General features: G+C 46.2%; 1 protein-coding gene across 2 annotated transcripts in view; it reads right to left on the reverse strand.

The window, feature by feature from the left end:
* VILL (villin like) overlaps positions 1-25694 on the reverse strand; it is a 151837-nt gene that overhangs the window by 74038 nt on the left and 52105 nt on the right. For both annotated transcript variants that reach the window (XM_033931744.1, XM_033931743.1), the window contains exons 2-3: positions 7882-7942; positions 6364-6438 (exon numbers count right to left, since the gene is read on the reverse strand). In XM_033931744.1, coding sequence (XP_033787635.1) covers positions 6364-6438; positions 7882-7929 — 123 coding nt within the window. In that variant the 5' untranslated portion in view covers positions 7930-7942. The remainder of the gene's footprint in view (positions 1-6363; positions 6439-7881; positions 7943-25694) is intronic.

Here is a 25694-nt window from a genome sequence, read left to right on the forward strand (position 1 = left end):
GAAAGTGTGAGCCTACCAAAAACCCACTGTACTGCCATACAGATGATACCTGCAGACATAAAGGCTGTTTGGGTGGTAGACAGGTAGGTTTTGAAGGGCTCACCATATAATGTACAGGGGTTATGGTGAGATGTGTACCTGGCACCCTTAATGGGAAGTTCACAGCAGTGCCCCACTGCTGGCATATCTGTGTGGCCAGTCCATGAAAAATGCTGCCCCCTCTCTTCTACAAGCAAATGGCTTTTTAGGACACTTTTTTCCCCCCAATAATGGCAAAATGGACATCTACGTGGACAAGACGTATAGAAGGATGTCTTGCGAGTTAGAAAATGAACATTTTCTCCACCTGATAAGTCGGAGCTAGACAAAAATTTCCTGTGAATTATTGAAATAAGCGACTTTTCACAATCCATAGACAACCTGAGGGTGCTCAGAAACCTCGCCATGATTCTACTCTGAGGACTCACTCACGGGTTGGTCACAGCCAGCTGTTAAGCGATCACAGACATCTCCTGCCTTTCTTTGGTGAACTGTGTTGTAGTTAATAGGAGGCTTGGACCACAATAGAGGTTTTCATCGTGATGGGAAAAATATATAACTGCAAATCACTTTGGTGCAGCAAACCAATGGTTCCCTTAATCTCTCCCACAAATCTGAAAAGAGATTATCTTTGAGAGAAGATAGAAAGAAAGAATCTGATATGCTTTAAGTAAAACTAAAGAATGAAAAAATATAAAGGCAATTTTTTTATTTTTTTGAGTATTGGTCTTTCTGTTAAGTCTGTGACTTTTCTTTCATTCTTGCACAAAACTAAGTAAAGCCAGACTAGGTGTGTTGAAAACCAGTAGGAAAGCATGTCCAAGACCCACAATGTGAGATAGCCAAGTGGAATATCTCAGGGAGAGGAGGAGATAGTGGATGCTGCGGATGGGCAGACTGGACGGGCCATTTGGTAGGGTTACCAAGACGTCCGGATTTTCTCGGACACGTCGTCCTTTTGAGGACATGTCTGGGGGTCCGGACGGCTTTTCAAAACCCAGCCCTTTGTCCGGGTTTCGCAAAGCTTTCCTCCACATCGCGGCGGGGAGGAGGGCATCTGCGCATGCGCGGATGTCCTGCCCGACGAGAGCAGGCAGCGGGACTAGGGCAGGATTGGGGGCGGGGATAGGTGGAACTGGGCAGGACTGGGGGCAGGTCTAGGAGTCCGGATTTTCCAAACAGAAAATCTGGTAACCCTACCACTTGGCCTTTATCTGCCATCATGTTTCTATGTTTCTAATGTATTAGGATATTCTGTTATTCAAGTTTCAAGTTTATTAGGATTTTATATACCGCCTATCAAGGTTATCTAAGCGGTTTTTTACAATCAGGTACTCAAGCATTTTCCCTCTCTGTCCCGGTGGGCTCACAATCTATCTAACGTACCTGGGGCTATGAAGGAAATCAACTGTCTTAAAAGAGACGATTTGGAAGGGTTATAATTATTTTATCATATCTAGGTTTGAGAGGCTGTGGAATCTTGTTTATAAAATTGAAAATGTGAGGGTTAGGTTGTAGTAGGGATTTACTACATTACATTTTTTATGATAAACTCATTATATTTGCATTATACTAGGCCAGGGGTGGGCAACTCTGGTCCTCGAGGGCCAGAATCCAGTCGGGTTTTCAGGATTTCCCCAATTAATATGCATCCCAACTAACGGGATTTATAATTCCAATTGAGTAGCTCTCATCTATCAACACATCAATTCAATCAACTAAAAGAGCTATATGATTATTATTCTCAACTAGTCTTATAGCCCGTTACATTAACGGGTGCTAGAATATATGTGTGTGTGTCTGTCTTTATTTCTTTCTCTCTCTCTCCTTAGCTGTTTTTTTTCTTTCTGCCTTTCTTTTTCCTTGGCTGTCCACCACCACCTCTTGCCTGCTCCCCCTGTCCATTCTCCCTTCCTTTTACCTCCCCTGTGTCCACCACTACCCCTTCACAGCTCTCCTTATGCAGCAGCAGCCCTTCTCCCTTTGTTTTACCTCCCCCCTGTCCAGCAGCACCTCTTTCCTTCGCCCACTGTCCAACATTAGGCCTCTGTTCCTTTTTCGTCACCACCCTGTCCATCAGCACCTCTTTCCTTCTCCCCCTATCCAGCAGTAGGCATCCCTTCCTTTTTCTCCCCCCTCCTCCTTCTTATCCCTATGATACACTTACCTTGCTCTGCCCCTGATCATAGGTTCCCGACAGCCGCCCAGTTGCACCCATTGGAAAAGTTCCCTCTGCCACATACCGCACACCCCCCGAGCGACTCCCGCTGTCTTTATTTCTATCTCTGTCCCTGGCCCCCTTTGTCTGTCTGTCTGTCTTTCTATGTATCTCCCTGCCCCTGTGTCTCTCTTCTTTTTTTTCTGTCTCCCTTCCTCCCTCTGTCTGTCTGTCTGTCCAAAGCAGCATTGCCTCCCCCTCCATTTCCCTCCCTCCACAGCAGTTCCCTGTGCAGCAGCATTAGCGTTTCCTCTACCCCACTTTCCCTTCCCGCGGGCCCAACTACAAACGTAGTGATTCCAGCAGCGTGTGTGCAGCAGTCTCCACACGCTGCTTCGGGTCCTTCTCCTGCCCTGATTTGCTCTGCCGCGTCTCTGATGACATCATCAGAGACGCGGCTGAGCAAATCAGGGCAGGAGAAGGGCCCGAATGAGCGTGTGAAGACTGTTGCACACGCTAATGGAATCGCCACCGGGAGGGCGGAAAGTTGCTGGGATCCTCGGTGGGGGCGCTGAGCGTCCGCGATCCCTCTCCTCCAATACCCCGCCCGCTGGAGATCGGCGGCTGGCTGCCCGACTGGTGGAGGCGATAGGGGCCGCAGCTCTGTCCCGGCGGCTGCGCTGAGAGGAGAGGAGCCTGCTGCCCGAAGAGGAGGAGCGGCGTTGTCTGAAAAGGCTGAGCTGCGTCATAGACCTCAGCTGGCTGCAGCGGTGGTAAACCCGATGCGTGAAAACCGCGCATGCGCACTCGTGTTTCCGCGACGGGATCAGGGAACACGATTTTTTAGTGCGCATGCGCGGCCTAGCATTTTATTATATTAGATATAATCATTCAAAATTTATTACATACTTAAAATTCATTAGAACTCACATTCAATTGCTCAATTCATATAACTTAATCTATATATATATAAAATCGGAGGTATGTGTGTATGTATGTGTGTATGTGCCGCGATCACGCAAAAACGGCTTGACCGATTTGAACGAAACTTGGTATGCAGATCCCTCACTACCTGGGATGATATGTTCTGAGGGTCTCGCAGCCCACCTGCACATGTGGGCGGAGCTACAAACAGAAAATCACATTTCACCCATTCATGTCAATGGAAAAAAATGTAAAAAGCTGCCATTCTCACAGTAATTCAAAAACGGCTTGACCGATTTGAACGAAACTTGGTATGCAGATCCCTCACTACCTGGGGTGATATGTTCTGGGGGTCTCGCAGCCCACCTGCACATGTGGGCGGAGCTACAAACAGAAAATCACATTTCACCCATTCATGTCAATGGAAAAAATGTAAAAAGATGCCATTCTCACATTAATTCAAAAACGGCTTGACCGATTTGAACGAAACTTGGTATGCAGATCCCTCACTACCGGGGGTGATATGTTCTGGGGGTCTTGCGGCCCACATGCACACATGGGCGGAGCTACAAACAGAAAATCAGATTTCACCCATTCAAGTCAATGGAAAAAATGTAATAAGCTGTGGGACCGATCTGAACGAAACTTGGTATGCAGATCCCTCACTACCGGGGGTGATATGTTCTGGGGGTCTCACGGCCCACATGCACACATGGGCGGAGCTACAAACAGAAAATCAGATTTCACCCATTCAAGTCAATGGAAAAAATGTAATAAGCTGTGGGACCGATCTGAACGAAACTTGGTATGCAGATCCCTCACTACCGGGGGTGATATGTTCTGGGGGTCTTGCGGCCCACATGCACACATGGGCGGAGCTACAAACAGAAAATCAGATTTCACCCATTCAAGTCAATGGAAAAAATGTAATAAGCTGTGGGACCGATCTGAACGAAACTTGGTATGCAGATCCCTCACTACCGGGGGTGATATGTTCTGGGGGTCTCACGGCCCACATGCACACATGGGCAGAGCTACAAACAGAAAATCAGATTTCACCCATTCAAGTCAATGGAAAAAATGTAATAAGCTGTGGGACCGATCTGAACGAAACTTGGTATGCAGATCCCTCACTACCGGGGGTGATATGTTCTGGGGGTCTCACGGCCCACATGCACATGTGGGCGGAGCTACAAACAGAAAATCAGATTTCACCCATTCAAGTCAATGGAAAAAATGTAATAAGCTGTGGGACCGATTTGAAAGAAACTTGGTATGCAGATCCCTCACTACCTGGGGTGATATGCTCTGGGGATCTCGCAGCCCACCTGCACACGTGGGCGGAGCTACAAACAGAAAATCAGATTTCACCCATTCAAGTCAATGGAAAAAATGTAAAAAGCTGTGGGACCGATTTGAACGACAATTGGTATGCAGATCCCTCACTACCGGGGGTGATATGTTCTGGGGGTCTCGCGGCCCACCTGCACACATGGGCGGAGCTACAAACAGAAAATCAGATTTCACCCATTCAAGTCAATGGAAAAAATGTAAAAAGCTGTGGGACCGATTTGAACGAAACTTGGTATGCAGATCCCTCACTACCTGGGGTGATATGTTCTGGGGGTCTCGCGGCCCACCTGCACACGTGGGCGGAGCTACAAACAGAAAATCAGATTTCACCCATTCAAGTCAATGGAAAAAATGTAAAAAGCTGTGGGACCGATTTGAACGAAACTTGGTATGCAGATCCCTCACTACCTGGGGTGATATGTTCTGGGGGTCTCGCAGCCCACCTGCACACGTGGGCGGAGCTACAAACAGAAAATCAGATTTCACCCATCCAAGTCAATGGAAAAAATGTAAGAAGCTGTGGGACCGATTTGAACGAAACTTGGTATGCAGATCCCTCAATACCTGGGGTGATATGTTCTGGGGGTCTCGCGGCCCACCTGCACACGTGGGAAGGGTGGGTTCACCCAATAATGTATATGTTCTTGCTCCTGGAGGTGAAACTAAAAATGTTGTTTATAATCAAGTATTGTGTTAGTTGTATTGTATTCATTTTGTCAAATATTTCACATTATAATTTGAATATTGTACTTTTTATAAAGCTGTAAAAAAATATTTTCATTCACCACTATAAAGTATCTTTATTTGAATCCATTTACAGTGTTATTGCTATAATTAAATACCCGTGCAACACCAGGCCATCAGCTAGTACTATTACATAATTCTAACTACCCTTCCCACCCTATTAAAAATTCATATCAAAAGTTCATATCAAAAATTTCAAAAGTTTCACTTATTGTCCAAATGGCAAACTTGACTTTCTCCAATACTGTGCAAACTTAGATCTTGAATACAATTTATTCATCCATTTGATGTTTCATCTCATTTATACTTCATTTCTTCAAAATTGAACTGTTCCGGTTTGGCCGTAGCTGGGAGATTCTGATTTGGAAATGTCTCAACGATACATAATATGATGAAAAATGAGAATATGGTTTCTAATTGAACCCTGACCATCACTCAGCCCCTGAAGACGCCGTCGGGCGAAACACAGACTGGTGTTGGGCACAACAGTTCAATTTTGAAGAAATGAAGTATGAATGAGATGAAACATCAAATGGATGAATAAATTGTATTGCACAGTATTGGGGGAAGTCAAGTTTACCATTTGGACAATAAGTGAAACTTTTGAAATTTTTGATATGAACTTTTGATATGAATTTTTAATAGGGTGGGAAGGGTAGTTAGAAATATGTAATAGTATTAAGTTATATGAGTTGAGCAATTGTATGTGAGTTCTAATGAATTTTAAGTAAGTAATAAATTTGGAATGATTATATTGAGAATAATACTCATATAGCTCTTTTTGGTGATTGAATTGATGTATCAATGAATATGCATGAGATCTTTTGCATGTACTGGTTTCATTGTATGCTAATAGATCTCATGCATGTTCATTGGGGAAATCCTGAAAACCCGACTGGATTCCGGCCCTCGAGGACCGGAGTTGCCCACCCCTGTGTACCGTAACTAGGCCCACTTGTAACACATGCCGGGCGCAGTCTTTGCATGCAGAAAGCTGTGCATAAACTGACATTACATTGTATTATTTTCCACTATCCCTGAACTCCCATCAGAAAACACTTGACTCGCTGAATGTGAGCAGAGTTAATTTTATCCAGGAGTTCTTCAGAATCAAGTAAAGAACAGTAAACAGTTTTCGTACTCACGTGTAAAATAATGTAGCAGTCACCTTCAAAAAAACTCCCGTAGGCCTTTTCTGGGAGAGGAACCATTTCCATTTTCTGCAATGAAGCACGACAAACAGTTTACCTGGACAAATAAGCTACGAATCTATATGTTAATGCAAACTGTAAGTATTTATCAAGACCTGAGTTTAATGTATGATGCTGTATGCTGTCAAACCTGCTAATTACGAGGGAGATCAGTGCCCAATTTTTTATGGTTCCATTCCTGCATATTTGCTTGGTCTCTTTTATTGCCTTCTAAACCTAGATCGGGGGTGTCCTCCTCGAGGGCCGCAATCCAGTCGGGTTTTCAGGAATTCCCCAATGAATATGCATGAGATCTATTTGCATGCACTGCTTTCATCGTATGCTAATAGATCCCAGGCATATTCATTGGGGAAATTCTGGAAACCCGACTGGATTTCGGCCCTCGAGGAGGGACTCTGACACCCCTGATATACGGGATGTTCCAGTTTGTAAAATGGTTGCTCATTCTGGATGTCCTGAACACACAGATGTCCCTCTCATTTGTTTTTGAGCAGGAAATCTTGATGCATTTCCTGTTGGAAAACACATGCGTGATGGATGGATGTTTTGGACATCATGAGCAGGACACAGTGGCATCGTGAGGGTGAGAGGCGCCTGGAGCGGTAGCACCCCTCCCTGCCCTCTTCTCTTGCCCCCCCTCCACCTCCACACACTCCATTCCCGCCCCCTCCCGCCACACGCATGCTGCTTCCCTTCCCCCGCACCTCTGTAACATTTCTGGCACGAGATGGTGTTGCGTCAACATTGGCTCTTCCTCTGATGTCACTTCCTAGGCGCAAGTCCAGGAAGTGATATAAGAGGAAGAGGCGATGTTGCCACGACAGCAGCTTAGGGGTTGCTGCTCGCACCAGGAATGTTACAGAGGTACGGGAGAAGGTCAGGGAAGGATTGGGGGTGGGGGTGGAGAGGAGCATGGGAGCATGTGCCTTCACCAAGATGGTGCCTGGGAGATATGATAGAGATATTTATATACATGCGTGGGTAGCTGTCGCAATTAGATACTTGTACTCACACCAGCTTTATGGCTTGCATTAGTGTCAGCACCCTGAACCTACAAATTCAGGGTGCTAAGGCTGTAGCTCTAACCACTATGCCACACTCTCTTCCACACCACAGAATATACAGTGCATATCAATTCAAATGCCTGCACTGGCATTATAATTAATTTAATTTAAGTATTTATATACCACTTAAGTGGTTTACATTCGCGTTCTCAAGCATTTTTTTTTTCTTATCTGTCTCAAAGGGCTCATACTCTGGGGCAAAGGCAGATTGAGTGACTTGCCCAGGGTCATAAGGAGCAGCATGGGATTTGAACTCACAACCTCAGGGTGCTGAGGCTGTAGCTCTAACCACTGTGCCACCCCCCCCCCGAATTTGGATGCTGCTGCCACTGGATATTGACCCCAAAGTTTTCATAATATACATAATTAATTTTGCATCTCAACTTACCTCTATGGTCCATATCTGCAACCCTGGTTTTCTGCTTTTATCACTCATGTTGTGGGTTTAGCTGAAGGAAATAAAAGAGAAAAAGACACAAAATATTAGAAGAAGAAGGACACCAATCACATGGGAGGAAGGGTATTGCTACTCATGGCTGTTTGGATAAATCCAGATCACTGACCAGACCCTCCCAGTTCAGTCAAGGGTACAGTTCTATAATAGCAGTACTGTACTTAGTCTCTCGTTATGGTGTTGGAGATGAAATGGTAACGGAATTTAAAAATGTATAGAATAAACATAAAGGAATCTTATATGGAAGGCATGAAACCCAACAAGCTTAGCAGTGATTAGAGGGCAGCACTAGAATTTGAGAAGTAAATCCAGGAAGGCAGGAGAGATGAGAAAAGCCTTCTACCGTATTTTCACGCAAATAACACGCACCCGTATAAAACGCGCACACGAATATAGCGCGCAGAAATCACGATGATTTGCACAAAAACTTTGATATACCGCGCTCACGGGTATACCGCGCATGCTGCCCGACGCTCCTTTCGCCCGCCCTGACTTTCCGTGCGCTGTCCCGACTCTCCGTTCACCCCCCCTGACTTCCGTGCACTGTCCCCCCTTGAAGGTCTGTCCCCATCCTGAAAGCCTGATGCCCCCCCCCGACGTCCGATACATCCCCCCCCCCCCCCCCCGAAGGACCGCCGACTCCCCAACAATATCGGGCCAGGAGGGAGCCCAAACCCTCCTGGCCACGGCGACCCCCTAACCCCACCCCGCACTACATTACGGGCAGGAGGGATCCCAGGCCCTCCTGCCCTCGACGCAAACCCCCCTCCCCCCCAAGAACCTCCGACCGCCCCCCAGCCGACCCGCGATCCCCCTGGCGACCCCCGCGACCCCCCCACCCCCCTTCCCCGTACCTTTGGTAGTTGGGCCAGAAGGGAGCCCAAACCCTCCTGGCCACGGCGACCCCCTACCCCCACCCCGCACTACATTACGGGCAGGAGGGATCCCAGGCCCTCCTGCCCTCGACGCAAACCCCCCTCCCCCCCAAGAACTTCCGACCGCCCCCCAGCCGACCCGCGATCCCCCTGGCGACCCCCACGACCCCCCCACCCCCCTTCCCCGTACCTTTAGTAGTTGGCCGGACAGACGGGAGCCAAACCCGCCTGTCCGGCAGGCAGCCAACGAAGGAATGAGGCCGGATTGGCCCATCCATCCTAAAGCTCCGCCTACTGGTGGGGCCTAAGGCGCGTGGGCCAATCAGAATAGGCCCTGGAGCCTTAGGTCCCACCTGGGGGCGCGGCCTGAGGCACATGGTCGGGTTGGGCCCATGTGCCTCAGGCCGCGCCCCCAGGTGGGACCTAAGGCTCCAGGGCCTATTCTGATTGGCCCACGCGCCTTAGGCCCCACCAGTAGGCGGAGCTTTAGGATGGATGGGCCAATCCGGCCTCATTCCTTCGTTGGCTGCCTGCCGGACAGGCGGGTTTGGCTCCCGTCTGTCCGGCCAACTACTAAAGGTACGGGGAAGGGGGGTGGGGGGGTCGTGGGGGTCGCCAGGGGGATCGCGGGTCGGCTGGGGGGCGGTCGGAGGTTCTTGGGGGGGAGGGGGGTTTGCGTCGAGGGCAGGAGGGCCTGGGATCCCTCCTGCCCGTAATGTAGTGCGGGGTGGGGTTAGGGGGTCGCCGTGGCCAGGAGGGTTTGGGCTCCCTTCTGGCCCAACTACCAAAGGTACGGGGAAGGGGGGTGGGGGGGTCGGGGGGGTCGCCAGGGGGATCGCGGGTCGGCTGGGGGGCGGTCGGAGGTTCTTGGGGGGGAGGGGGGTTTGCGTCGAGGGCAGGAGGGCCTGGGATCCCTCCTGCCCGTAATGTAGTGCGGGGTGGGGTTAGGGGGTCGCCGTGGCCAGGAGGGTTTGGGCTCCCTTCTGGCCCGATATTGTCGGGAAGTCGGCGGTCGTTCGGGGTGGGGGTGCGAGTGGTCCTGCCGGGGGGGGGGGGATGTATCGGACGTCGGGGAGTCGGCCGGGCAAGAGGGCTTGGGCTCCCTCTTGCTCCGATCGTGGATGCGGGTGCGGGTGGGAGCGCGTGCGAGCGGTCGTTCGGGGTGGGGGTGCGAGCGGTCCTGCTGGGGGGGTGAATCGGGCGTCGGGCGGGGTGGGAACTATGTTTTAAAACTTTGGTATACCGCGCTCACGCATATAACGCGCGAGGGGTATGCGCGGTAGGTAAAAACGCGTATAACGCGCGCGTTATATGCGTGAAAATACGGTACTATCTGCATCAGCTAAAAAGGATCAAACCATATATCACGAAACATGCCTCTATGCTTATGTACTCTCCAGAATGGACTACTGCAACTCCATCTTCAATGGAATCACCATCAAAGAACTCAAACGACTCCAGCGAGTCCAGAACTCTACGATCCGCCTCCTACACGCAGCTCTATACTCTCGAGGAGCGTAGGGAGAGGGGAGACATGATTGAGACATTTAAGTACATCACAGGACGGGTCGAGGTGGAAGATGATATCTTTCTTCTCAAAGGACCCTCGAACACAAGAGGACATCCACTCAAACTCAGGGGAGGGAAGTTTCGTGGAGACGTCAGGAAGTACTTCTTCACGGAACGAGTGATAGAGCATTGGAACAAGCTTCCAGTACAGGTGATCGAGGCCCGCAGTATCCCAGACTTCAAGAATAAATGGGATACCTATGTGGGATCACTGCGAGGGTCATACCAATGAATAGGGTCGCTAGGCCATAGACTTAATAGAGCAGGTCAATAGAGTTAAGGGGGCCAGTAGACTTAAAAGGGGGTCAATGGTATGGGCAGACTTGATGGGCTGTAGCCCTTATCTGCCGTCATCTTTCTATGTTTCTATGTTTCTATGGATTACACGCACTGCCTCCCTGAGATGCAAATCTCTCTCATGCATATTTATTGCAGATATCCTGTAAACCTGACCTACCTGTGGCTCTTGAGGATTGGAATTGCCTACCCCTGCACTAACGCGTGCACATTTTTTGCTGCGCTAACCCCGAGCATGTTCACAATACAGGAACCTGTCATGCTACCTAAATAAGAGGTGGTAGGTGCTCCTGTGTGTGTGTGTGTGTGTGGGGGGGGGGGGTGTTAAATGGTCGCATGCTAATACAACCATTAATGAAACAAATGGAAAAGTGGTTAGATCTGCTATCTCAGCACCCTGAGGTTGTGGCTTCAATCCCAGTGTCGCTCCTTGTGACCAAAATCTTTTCCAGAGAAAGGAAAATGGTAAAACCAGAAGACATAATTTGAGGTTGAGGGGGTGGTAGATTCAAGAGCAATGTTAGGAAATTCTACTTTATGGAGAGGGTGGTGGATGCCTGGAATGCGCTCCCGAGAGAGGTGGTGGAGAGGGAAACGGTGACTGAGTTCAAAGAAGCGTGGGATGAACACAGAGGATCTAGAATCAGAAAATAATATTAAATATTGAACTAAGGCCAGTACTGGGCAGAATTGCACAGTCTGTGTCTGGCCGTTTGGGGGAGGATGGGCTGGGGAGGGCTTCAACGGCTGGAGAGGGTGTAGATGGGCTGGAGTAGGTTTTAACGGAGATTTCGGCAGTTGTAACCCAAGCACAGTACCGGGTAGAGCTTTGGATTCTTGCCCAGAAATAGCTAAGAAGAAAAAATTTAAATTGAATCAGGTTGGGAAGACTGGATGGACCATTCGGGTCTTTATCTGCCATCATCTACTATGTTACTATGTTACCAATCCGTTGCCCCAGATATTGTAGTTAGATTGTAAGTCCGCCAGGACAGATAGAGAAACAGAGTTACCTGTAAATCTCTTAGATACAAAAGCAGTATATAAATCACTTTCACATACACATAAGATGGCCACCACTGGACCCTTTGATTTCAATCTTTGCATTCACAATCAGGCGCTGAGGCATTGGTTAGCTAGCATTCTGCCATATGAACCGCAGCGTCAGTTGCGTTCAGCTACACACGCCGATCTAGTTATTCCAACAGTGAAACAACTGTGATCGTCTGTGTCTAGAGTTAGTATGTTTTCGTGGGTGGGCCCTCAGGAGTGGAACAAGCTCCCAGGGTACATACGACAGCAAACAAATTTGTGCAATTTTAAGAAAATGCTAAAAAAACATCTTTTCTGTAGGATGAAATATGTGTCTAGGGGAGGCGCTGGTAGCCTCTGTGATTTTCATGTGGTTTTATATTATCTGTATGGGTTATGATGTTTGATATTGTTTGAAATGTATGTGATTTTGATTATGTTTGCATCTTATTGTGACCCGCCTTGAGAAAGGCGGGAATAAATAAATGAATGATAAACTATAAGCAATAGGAGCTCTGTCCTACCCCCAGTCCTCTAAAGAGCCTATACCATAGACCATGGTATCTCAAACTGTGTGCTGAAGCAGACTGAGGAGGAAGAGAGGCGCCTGCCAGCTGACTTTCCTACACGGTACAGCGCCAGTGCTGCCCGATTCGCCAAAGGCCTGCATGTTTCCCCTTTCTCTCTAGCGTCCTCCGGCTTCCCCCCTGGCCTCCCGATCTCACCTTTAAAGCTAAGTACAGCAGCCTGCAGAGGATTTCCGGTAGGTAAAATGATTTTATTTTCAATATAGTGATTGAAATGTGTCATGTGTATATTGTGTGTATATGAAAAATGAGTGGAAAAAATTGCATTACAATTAGTAGAGGGGACGGGATCTGGGGCCTAGGGAGGTCTGCGGTTGGGGTACTCAGTTGATATTTGTTAGACTTAGGGGGTAGTTAGCTTGAAGTAGTTGAGAAACACTGGTGTAGGCAATCAGCTGGCGCCAGTGCTTCTCCTTCTCTCCGGCCCTCTTCCCTGCTGGCACCCCCTACTGGCGACTCAAGGGACATCTGGAGGGCCTCTGCACATGTGCGAATGTTGATGTGATGATGTCACGCATATGTGTGATGTCATCATTGCGACGTTCACGCACTTTTGGGTGCCTCAAGTGTGCCCCGGCTCGAGAAAGTTTGAGAGACACTGCCATAGAGTGAGAAAAGCTTTACTGAACAGCACGTCGGCATGTCTATCTACTTAAAGTGGAAGAGCATGGAGCTTGGAGGCTCTGAGGCTGTTGGTGACGTTACATATGGGTCTTACTTTGCAAATAAAGGGGCTCATTTTCAAAGCACTTAGACACATAAAGTACCATAGTAACCTATGCTTTGAAAATGAACCCCGAAGTCTCATCCTGTCTGCTCAGATTTGACTAGACTCAACAGTGATGCTTTTGGAGAACGATGCACAAAAGGTAGCGATTTACCCCCTTCTTTGCATAGCCGCACTCGCGTTTTTAGCGCCACCTGCAGCGGTAAAAACTCTGACGGTCATAGGAATTCTATGAGCGTTGGAGTTCTCACCGCCGCTAAAAAACGCTAGCGCGGCTTTGCAAAGCAGGGGGGTTAAGTTTAAGGCGGCACAAAATTCACAGCTACTTTAAAAAATACAAATACTGTAGCACTTGCGGCGAGGAGAGTGTGGTGTCGTGGTTAGTGCTACAGCCTCAGCACCCTGCAGTTAGGGGTTCAAACCCCACGCTGCTCCCTTTGACCCTGGGCAAGTCACTTAATCCCCCACTGCCCCAGGTACATTAGACAGATTGTGATCCCACCGGGACAGACAAGGAAAATGCTCGAAGTACCTGTATGCAAACCGCTTTGAGTGTAGTTATAAAAAAAAGTACAAAAAAGGCAGCATAGATATCCCCATCTCTTTCCCTTAAGGCAGGGGTAGGCAATTCCGGTCCTCGAGAGTCGGGGCCAGGTCAGGTTTTCAGGACCTCCACCATGAGATGCAAATCTATCTCATGCATACCTGAAAAACTAACCTGGCTCCCGCTCTCGAGGACCGGAATTGCCTACCCCTGCTTTAAGGAAAGGAATTTTGGATAAAATATGGCAAATGAGGACACTTACCTCATTCTGCAGCATTTTGACCTATTATGTGACAGAGATGGAGGGACAGGGCACTTTCCCAACTACCCAAGAATTTTCCTCCAAACTCACATAGCCCGCCATCCTACACCAGGGGCAGGCAATTCCGGTCCTCGAGAGCCAGAGCCAGGTCAGATTTTCAGGATATCCACAACAAATATGCATGAGATAGATTTGCATCTCAAGGAGGCAGTGCATGCAAATCCATCTTGTACATATTCATGGTGGATATCCTGAAAACATGACCTGGCTCCGGCTCTCGAGGACCGGAATTGCCTACCCCTATCCTACACCATGGTTCCTTCTGGAACCTGCCACCATGGGCGCTAAATCCAGCAATGACTTTGATTTTCGCTCTTCCTTCCCTCACCTCAGGGGCTATGAATGTTGTCTCCTCAGCATCCCCCACCCTGACAATCCTGACCGAAAACATGAGGGAAAACTCAAACGCCGATCTCTCTTCATGACACGGCCACTCAGCCACTGGGCAAATGAGGTATGCGGTACCATAATTAACCACACTGTACACCACCCAGAGAATGGAGGAGGACAGGAAGACATGAGTCACCGGCAGTGTGAATGGCTGCAGATAACAGGCATTCTCACCACCAGCTCATGCTCAAAGGTTTATATAATTAAATATTTACAGTGACACACTCCACCAGTTTCAGGGTTAAAGAGTCATCTGTGTTAAATGAAAGAGCAGGAGTTCATTAGTAATCCTTCAGAAATACAGGGACCTCTCTCCCAATGTGCCCTTTGAAACTGCAGAAGGCCTGAGCTCTTGCTTTCCACAATGTCCTCCATTAAAATGCTGCCCCTGTTCTTCCTCTTCTTCACCCTGCTTCAAGAAGCACATTCCTCAGCCAGGCCAAAAGCAATACGGGTGTCGCATCTCAGGAGAAGCCCCCCTCCCCCCCTTCTGTCTTACCACTGTCCTGCCAAGAGTCTGAGATTCCAGCTGGGAAACAATTGAGTTTGGTGTTCAAATACTTCCCATATACAGAAAGTAAATAAAGCTGGGCATTGCAGCTTAGCAAATATAGGAAAACAAACATTCAAGTTTCATTCTATCATACAAATCCTCAACAGGACTTTAACTTATTGGAACATTTATTAAAACAATCCTTAACGTATATTTCAATCTACTGTCCCCCAATTTTTTCGTCTAAGCAGCCTCCTCCTGCACGGTCCTTTAAAACTGCGAGGGAAAGTAATGTAGGCGTGAGGCCGTGGCATCATGACTTTTCACTGATAGCTACTGAGGTTAAGCTCTGGAACGCATTGCTAGAGGTTGTGGTAAGAGCAGATAGCGTAGCTGGTTTTAACAAAGGTTTGGACAGTTTCCTGGAGGAAAAGTCCATAGTCTGTTATTGAGAAAGACATGGGGGAAGCCTCTGCTTGCCCTGGATCGGTAGCATGGAATGTTACTACTGTTTGGGGTTCCGGAATCTTTTGTCACTCTTTGGGGTTCCGGAATCTTGCTATTCTTTAGGATTCTGAATGGAATGTTGCTACTCTTTGGGTTTTGGCCAGGGACTTGGATTGGCCACTGTAAGAATGGGCTACTGGACTTGATGGACCTTCGGTCTGACCAAGTAAGGCTATTCTTATGTTCTTACTTGTTAGTTTTACAGTGGCAATAAATATCCATGTACTGTACATTATGGGGCTCATTTTCAAAAAAGATGGACATCCAAAAGTCAGCATAAGTTGGCACTTGGATGTCTTATTAGTCAAAAAGTGCAAATGGGCATTTTTGAAACTGACTTTCTAAACATTTTTCTGGTCGTTTTGTCTCCTGGGCTTTGGGTGGGCTTAGTTCTTGGACGTTCTGCAGGGATAATCAAACTTTTAACAAAACATCCAGAACACTATTTAGACTTTTGGGGTTAGACCTGTTTTAAAAATGAATAAGGGCCAAAAAGGTGCCCAAACTGACTAGATGACCAATGGATTAAGGAATGCCCCCCCTTACTCCATCAGTGGTCACTGACCCCCTCCCACCATCCAAATATGTGAAACAGCCCCCCCCCAGGACATTCCAACCTGTATTCTGGGTGTAATACTGGACCAGGGCCTAACCATGAAACACCAAGTGGACTCTGGTTAAAAAAAGGTTTCTTCACTCTCTGGAAGCTTCGCTCCATCAAAGCATACTTTGATGCTTCATCATTCAGAATTCTAGTTCAATCCCTTATATTGAGCCAACTTGACTATTGTAACATCGCCTATCTAGCAATTTCCCAGAAGAACTTGCAACGATTACAACTGGTGCAAAATGCAGCGGTCAGACTGATTTTTGGGTTGAAGAAGTTTGACCATGTATCTCTTTCTTACCGACTCCTGCATTGGTTGCCAATGGAGGCACGTGTGAAGTTTAAGTTTGAATCTATCCAATTTTCTTAACCCTCCATACATCTTTCCCGTTGACTTCCTAACCCTATGACTCTATCATGTAACCAACCCCTAAACTGCAATTTCCCTAAATGTAATCCCCAATTCTCTACCTTTCCTCAATTCTCCTCAAATCTCTACTATGTAATCAACCCACAAAATTGTAACTTCCTGGTAATGTCCAGCTATCTTCTAAAGTAATCCGCTTAGAACTGCAAGGTATAGGCGGAATAGAAGTCACTAATGTAATGTAATGTAATGTTTCTGCTTTAAGGCACTGTTTGGCTTAGTCCCTAAATATATAACTGACCTTTTCTCCTTCCCAACCAACAAACATAAGAGAAGCTCACACTTGAATTTTGTATATCCTCTGATTAAAGGATGTAAATTCAAAAGTCACCACCAACATCTTCTCTCATATCAAGCAGCATTATGGAGTAAAGACCTGGAACAATTACTTATGATAGCTAATACTTACGGGGAATTTAGGAAACACCTAAAAACATATCTGTTCCTGAACTACCTCAGCAATTGATTTGTACAATCTTTCCCACTTAACTGATCCCTAGAACCACGATTCACTAGTATTAACTTGTCAATTCCACTAAGTTTGTACAATTTTTAATCATTGTAAACCGCATAGAACGTCACGGTCCTGCGGTATATTATTATTATTACAGCTTCAGATGATCACACAGACAGATGAGCACAGCAGAGCAGAAAAGAGGGGTGCTCTAAGGGGTACTGCAGTGAACGTCCCATAAAAAGTCCCAGGTACAATTTCACTGTAACCTGCATATATTGTACAGTGAGCCCTCCAAAACCTACTGTACCTTCATAAAGATGACACCTGCAGGCATAAGGGCTATTGTGGTGGTGTACAGGTGGGTACAGTAATTTTGGGTGGGTTTTGGAGAGCTCATCATACAATAGAAGCAGGTTATAGTGATGTGTGCTTTGGACTTTTTAATGAGACATTCAGTGCAGTACCCCCTAGAGCAGGGGTTCTTAACCTGATGGGTTTCAGGGGGTCCCCGAGGGTCAGATAAAAATTAACATTTATATTCACTATACAGCCCGGTACTGTTGATTTTTCTTGCACATGAGAGAGTAGATATGCACATGAGAGAGTAGTTTTAATTTGCACAAGAGGATTGCATTTCATAATTATAATGAGTGGCCATTACTTTTTGCATAAAACAGGAGTGGGTTTTTTAGATTGTTTAAAGTTTAATAATACTTTGTGTGTGTCATATGAGGCAATCAAATCTTGATAAATCAAGTACATTATATTCGTTGCATGCAAAGTTGTGTTTATGTGACTATTTTTGGGAAAGGGGGAACATAGCTTTCATCAGAATCTTAAAGGGGTTTGTGACTCAAAAAAGGTTATGAATCACTGCCCTAGAGTGTCTCTCTGCTCTGCCGTTTGTGGCCAGTTTGCTAAGTATGCTGGCTGCTTGCATATTTTTGTGTGTTCTTCATTTGGACATTTTTGTATTCGAAAATGGCCATAAAAGATAGACACATTAAGGGCCAAAACATCTAGATAAGAACATAAGAATGGCCACTGCTGGGTCAGACCAGTGGTCCATCGTGCCCAGCTCTCGTGGCAGCCCTTAGGTCAAAGACCAGCGCCCTAACTGAGACTAGCCCTAACTGCGTACATTCTGGTTCAGCAGGAACTTGTCTAACTTTGTCTCGAATCCCTGGAGGGTGTTTTCCCCTATAACAGCCTCCGGAAGAGCGTTCCAGTTTTCCACCACTCTCTGGGTGAAGAAGAACTTCCTTACGTTTGTACGGATCTATCCCCCTTTAACTTTAGAGAATGCCCTCTTGATCTCCCTACCTTGGAGAGAGTGAACAACCTGTCTTTATCTTCTAAGTCTATTCCCTTCAGTATCTTGAATGTTTCGATCATGTCCCCTCTCAGTCTCCTCTTTTCAAGGAAGAAGAGGCCTAGTTTCTCTAACCTCTCACAGTACGACAACTCCTCCAGCCCCTTAACCATTTTAGTTGTTCTTCTCTGGACCCTTTCGAGTAGTAACGTGTCCTTCTTCATGTACGGCGACCAGTGCTGGATGCAGTGGGAAGATGCAGTGCTGGATGCAGTATTCCAGGTGGTGGCGTACCATGGCCCGGTACAGCGGCATAATAACCTTCTCCGATCTGTTCGTGATCCCCTTCTTAATCATTCCTAGCATTCTGTTTGCCCTTTTCGCTGCCACCACGCATTGCTCGAACGGCTTCATCGACTTGTCGACCAGTACTCCCAAGTCTCTTTCCTAGGGGGGGGGGTCTCTCCGAGTACCGCACCAGACATCCTGTATTCATGTATAAGATTTTTGTTACCGACATGCATCACCTTACACTTATCCACGTTAAACCTTATTTGCTATGTCGCAGCCCATTCAACGAGCGTGTTTAGGTAATTTAAAAAAAAAAAAAAGATATAAGTCTTGCTGTTTGGAAAATGGACATTTTCTGTATTGGATTTCTGGACGTCTTTTCCAAAGTGTCCAAATTCACACTTAGGCCTCCTTATATGAAACTGCGATAGTAGTTTCTAGCATGGGGAGCCGCTCTGAATGGCCTGCACTGCTCCCGATGCTCATTGAGTTCCTATGAGCGTCAGGAGCTGCGTGGGCCATTCAGCACAGCTCCCCGCTCTAGAAACTGCTATCGCAGTTTCATAAAAGAGGGGGTTAGACTTCCTATTGAAAATGTCCCTCCACGTCTCTGACCTGAGAAGCTTATTATCTAAGTGGATTCCTGAGGCAAAAGAAAATAAAGCATCCATGACAGATGTAGTAATCGAACCCTGCAAGATTTAGCTGGAAGAAATACTGTATATAGAAAAAGTATACAGCAGAGACACTGACAGAGACAAAACCACAGAGGACATTGGTTACACACAAGAACCCCCAGTTTTGGAAGACCAAAACTGCATACTAATTGCCAAGAAAGGAGGGGAAACAGAGTGGATGCGTTATTATTTAATCTCCTTAGTATCACATGCCAACAAAATAATGCTGAAGAATTCTTTATTTAAAAATTTATATATGAACCTGATCAATTACAATTTTTTTTGGAAGGTAAAGCGGCTGCCGTTACTCCTCAGATGCCCGTTGAAGTCACCGGCCAGACCATATAGAAAGATACAACTGATATGCTCTGTATTATGTTATGAATATTGAATATTTCCTTGTATAATCAACTACCCTTGATAAGTGCTTGATCCTCTCCTCTCAATAGTGAACTATTATCATGGTATCGTATTTGTATTATTTAATGTCTTGTTATTTCTTTGGAATTGTTATTTTTCTTAATCAAAGAATTTTCTTTGGATGTAAAATGAAAGTAAATAAATAATTAAAAAATAAAAAAAATTTATTTACCGCCTATATTCTAAGTGGTTTCCATATAATAAACATATATAAATTACAAATCAAAACTTAAGAATTTACAACCTCCACTCACTCCCTACAAACAATCAATTCACCATCTATCAAACCCTACCATGAGGCTAGCTATGGGATAGATGGTCAAAACTACTTATATCAAATCCTAAACTGTATTGGCTTTTTGACAATTTTTTAAAGCTGAAATGGTCAGTGCATAATCTTACATGTCCCGACAACTTATTCCGGAGAGACACGCCAGCGATTGAAAACATTTTCGATTTTGTGGCCATGCATTTTTATACTGTCTTCTGTTTTTCGCTAATAATCTCATTCCACCTTCTGACCTCAGAGCTCTGTTTGGTCTACAGACTTCCCATAGAAATTGAAACCAGTAGGGGGCGGATTGATACCAAATCTGGTTTACCATAGATAACAACTTATAGTGAACCCACTATTCAACAAAGGCTGGAACCATACACAATTGTCCAACGTACAAGCAGGATTCAGAAAGGTCCATGACATTGCTGATGCCCGCTGGATAACTACAGGGCAGGATTAATCCTTCGATGGGCCCTAGGCACACGAGTACACTGGGCCCCCCCCCCCATCCCCACTCCCCATCTTTCACCCATTTCCTTAGGCCTCCTTATAAAATGATATTTGTGATATATCACACACATTGATATGTACAATTGCATACTGGACTTTATTACGTTGCGTAACAAAGATACACATTTCATGTAAGCTGTCTATAGACATCTCAGTGCACAGAGTTTCCAATAGATGTCCAGGTGGGAAGAGGCAACTTCCGCTCTTCAACAGTATTTTGGTGTTTTGCACACTGTCTAGTCTTTATCATTCAGCACCTGACATCCTACCATGGCAAGTCTGAACCTCCCATACAGACAGTACATCATCGATAAAACAAAAATTACATTTAAAATAAAAATCCCTAACATGATAAACCTTTGGCCCTCGCAGCAGGAATTTGCTTCACTAATCGTCTAGAACTCCAGCCCCACCTTACCTAGTTGCCAAGAACAGCTATATTGTACTTAGAAAGTATTAAACAACTGCCTTTTTTGGGGAGTGGGAATGGGGGAGGGGAGGGGGTGCCTGGCCGGGTGGGTGTTTCCGTTGGCAGGAGGGAGTGGGCATCCCTCCTGCTGATTTTTTCTCACGTGGGGGGAGGGTCAGCATGGCGGGAGGGAGTGGGCATCCTGTTGCACTTCTTTCTTCACAAAGCCACAGGCAACAGCAGCAGCAGCAGCAGCAGAGTATGGCCAGAGGTCCTGGTGTGCTGGCTGCGTGGCCTGCTACCAAAAGGTACATAAGAACATAAGAAGTTGCCTCCACTGGGTCAGACCAGAGGTCCATCTCGCCCAGCGGTCCACTCCTGCGGCGGCCCATCAGGTCTGTGACATGTGAAGTGGTTTCTGACCACTTTTATAACCTACCTCTAGTTCTATCTGTACCCCTCAATCCCCTTATCCTCCAGGAACCTATCCAAACCTTCCTTGAACCCCTGTAAAGTGCTCTGGCCTATCACATCCTCTGGAAGCGCGTTCCATGTGTCCACCACCCTCTGGGTAAAAAAGAAGTTCCTAGCATTAGTTCTAAACCTGTCCCCTTTCAATTTCTCCGAGTGACCCCTAGTGCTTGTGGTTCCCCACATTTTGAAGAATCTATCCTTATCCACTTTCTCTATGCCCTTTAGGATTTTGAAGGTTTCTATCATGTCCCCTCTAAGTCTCCTCTTTTCCAGGGAGAACAGCCCTAGCATTTTTAACCTGTCAGCGTATGTGGCCACGCAGCTTAGAGGGAAAATTGCTTTATTCCTTTTCACTTTTTATCTAATCAACTTTCTATCTCCTTCTCTCACCCCCTAGCTTTCACATTTCTGATCTTCCTATTCCCTTTTATCTCAATGTTGGAATAGGTTTTTTTTTTTTTTTTAAGTTCAGCAATTTTTATTAAATTTTGCAGGATAATATGACAATTCAACAAATGAAAAAAGCACATAACAATGCAAACAGGTATGCCATAATACATTTAAGTGCGAATGAAGAGCTAGATTCACTAATTTTACATGGCCGATCCAATCCCAGGCGACCAATTCACAAAAGGCTGCACATGCAAATGTTCTAATCGCAAACACTGCCCACAAGCGATCCCACGGATTGCTGCAGAGCGATCCTGACACATGCGCAGACCATCTTCTTTGCCTGTAGACGGTCTGCGCATGCACTGGCTTTACTAACTTCCCTCTTGCTCCTCAAGTGCAAACTGACCAACTGCCACCTCTGCAGCCCAGAAGTAAAGAGAAGGGAAAGAAAGATCCTTCTGTTTGGAAGGCTAAGCTCAGTTTCCATCCCAAAGCCTGACATTTGCAAATAGGCTTTCAGAGCACTGGGGGGAGGAAGGGACAGGGGAGCGCTTGCAGGGCGGCAGAGAGGCAGTTCCTTTTTTTAAAAAAAAGCTTTATTGTTGCAAGCCCATGGTTTTAACCCATGGGTTTAAAGTGGGTTAAAACCACGGGCTCGTGACAATAAAGCTACAGGATCATAGTCCAATCCCTTGTCCTAGGACTAGTGGACTATTGCAGTAGAGAATGACACGGTGACAAAATTCATCACCGTTCCCGTCCCCGCGGATAACCGCGGGAAACTATCTTCATGTCATTCTTTAAGGAGAGAGGGAAGAATCAGAGTATGAATGGCCACAACCACTGACCCACAAGCTTTGCTTTGAAGAATGCTGGTGTAGAAGGACTGAGGTTGAAACAGATACTACAGAATGACAGTCTCTGGTATCCAGAGCAGATATTGTGATGTCATAATGCCTCATTCCACCAGTGCCTAAGAGCCAATCACATCAGTGATGTCACAATGGCTTCATTATCCTTGGCTCACATAAGAATCAGAGTATGAATGGCCACAACCACTGACCTGCAAGCTTTGCTTTGAAGAATGCTGGTGTAGAAGGACTGAGGTTGAGATAGACACTAGAAAATGACATGGGATTATTTCCCGCGGTTATCCGCGGGGACGGGAACGGTGATGAATTTTGTCACCGTGTCATTCTCTATATTGCAGTATCCTCTATCTTCCATGCCCCACAAACTTGATAAGCCAATTACAGACCATTCAAAACACAGCCCTCAGGCTGATCTATTCACTCGGAAAATTTGACCATACCACTAATGCCTACCTAGACTCTCACTGGCTACCGATACGAGCTCGAATCCAATTCAAATTTTATTGTCTGTTATTCAAAGCAATAAACGGAGCTGCACCCACCTACCTCAACAACCGTCTGAATCGTAACCGCACATGCAGACTAAGAAGAACCCAGATCCTATTCTCCTACCCACCACTCAAGGGAACTCAGCGCAAGAAGATGTACGACGGCCTCCTAGCAACGCAGGCAGCGAAGCTGGACCCCTCCATCTCCAACCTGTTGACAACTACATGTGACTATAAATCATTCCGAAAAGAAATCAAAACTCTGCTATTTAGAAAAACTATACAGCCTTCTTATCCCCCCCCCCCTCGCATCCTCTCAGCTGACCTCCTACCACTCTACTAATATCTCCCCAATGACCCTATCAAGTATCTTACCCCAAATTTCTTCTTCCCTACTAGTAATCCTCAATTTTTTCCTCCCTTCCTCAATATCCCCCTCTGCCTCCACTACTTAATTGTAATTCCCCTGCATCTACTGTGCAAGCATCCCCTAAACTGCATCTATTGTGTAAGCATCCCCTAAATTGTAACCTCCCGGAAATGCCCAGCTATCTTATACTGTAATCCACTTAGAACTGCAAGGTACAAGCGGAATAGAAGTCACTAATATAATGTAATGTAATGTAACTTGCTTTCCTCCATCCTTCCTCACGGCGTGTTCTGTTAAAACCACGGGCTCACGAGGGTTCATAGACAACGGCGCTAAAGACAAAGGTGCGCCCGGACAATTGAGTGTAGCACGGAGGCGCGCGCTGCTCAAAATTACTGTTTTTAGGGGCTCCGACGGGGGGTTTTGTTGGGGAACCCCCCCCCACTTTATTTAATAGACATTGCGCCGGCATTATGTGAGGTTTGGGGGGGTTGTAACCCTCCACATTTTACTGTAAACTTAACTTTTTCCCTAATAACAGGGAAAAAGTGAAGTTTTCAGTAAAATGTGGGGGGTTACAACCCCCCAAGCCCCCCACAACGTGGCGCGATGTCTATAAAGTAAAGTGGGGGGGGTTCCCCCCACGCCCCCCCGTCGGAGCTCTAAAAACAGTAATTTTGAGCGGCGCATGCCTCCGCGCTGCGCTCAATTGTCTGGGCGTGCCTTTGTCCCGGCGCGCTTTTGACCTGACACCGCTCGTGAGTATGGTTGCATTCAAGAGCAGGACGGCAGAGAGGCAGGGCGGCAGAGAACGGGGCAGTCGTAAAGGACGCCAGCGACTGGTCCCCAGCAATCGCTTCTTTGTTGATCGGCCAGCCCAGTCGGTGTTCCATATTTTGGTTGGCGGAATTGCTGCCTTTCTACTTTGCCTGCCGTTTCCCCTCATTTGCATGCGTGGATTGGATTGGCTTGGAGGATGATCAACACGCGGGTTAGTGAATCAGGTCGGAGGAAAATCGGGTCGGTACACGATCGCAAGCACGATCGGTGGGCTTAGTGAATCTAGCCCCCAAGTGTTAAGAATAAAATAGTATAAATGATTCACAAACTGACAAATCATATAGAGCGGCAAAGATCATACACCTGGCATTAAAATACATACTGGAATGGTAGCTGTACTATAATCTTAGTAGATATTACCATTTGCATTTTTTTTTTTTTTTTTGGAATGTTGATGTCTTGCATGTTCCTTCCAAAATGATGTATAGCTGTGCACATCCTTAGCACACTTCATCATTGTCATTATCATCTCCTTGTTTTTGGCCAGTTGCTCAAACCATCAGGCCACTTCCTCACCCCTGCATTTAAATTTCTCTTGGTTAGGATTACCAGATGTTCGGATTTATCCGGACATGTCCTCTTTTTAGAGGACTGAACATAAGGATATAAGAATAGCCTTACTGGGTCAGACCAATGGTCCATCAAGCCCAGTAGCCTGGTGGCCTATCCAGGTCACTAGCACCTAATCATACCCAAAAAGTAGCAACATTCCATGCTACCGATCCAGGGCAAGCAGTGGCTTCCCCCCATGTCTTTCTCAATAATAGACTATGGACTTTTCCTCCAGGAAATTGTCCAAACCTTTTCTAAAAACCAGCTCCGCTATCCATAAGAACATAATTATAGCCTTACTGGCTCAGACCAATGGTCCATCAAGCCCAGTAGCCTGTTCTCATGGTGGAAACAATTATAAAAAAATAAAATTGTGGAACACGTAGACAAACATGATTTAATGAGACGGAGTCAGCATGGGTTCAGCCGAGGGAGATCTTGCCTCACAAATTTGCTTGACTTCTTTGAAGGTGTGAACAAACATGTGGATAATGGTGAGCCGGTTGATATAGTATATCTAGATTTTCAGAAATCTTTTGATAAAGTTCCTCACGAGAGGCTCCTGAGAAAATTAAAGTGTCATGGGATAGGTGGCAAAGTTCAGTTGCGGATCGTTAATTGGTTATCGGATAGAAAACAGAGGGTAGGGTTACAGAGGACCTCTTGTATGATCTCTAAAGTTCCATTCTGGGGAATATTAGTGTATAGGGAAACCACATCTAACGAAACTAAAAAGATATGGGTACTGACAGTAATCTCCTGGGACAGAATTCTTAAAAGATGAGATGAATCTTTCAAGTAAGAAGTCGTTTTTAATGTTTCTTTTGCCAAGAATACATCTAGAAATTTGGACAAGGGTTCCAGCAAGCGAGAGGACCCCCAAAGGATCAGCACTGAATTTCTAGTGCAGTTAGCTCAGTGGGTGATAAAGAAAAACTATTTTGAATTTGAAGGGAAATTTTACCAGCAAACTCAAGGAATGGCGATGAGAACTACTTTAGCCCCATCTGTTGCGACCCTTTATGTGG

The sequence above is a fragment of the Geotrypetes seraphini genome, chromosome 2 (assembly GCF_902459505.1).
Source record: "Geotrypetes seraphini chromosome 2, aGeoSer1.1, whole genome shotgun sequence".
Taxonomy (NCBI): domain Eukaryota; kingdom Metazoa; phylum Chordata; class Amphibia; order Gymnophiona; family Dermophiidae; genus Geotrypetes; species Geotrypetes seraphini.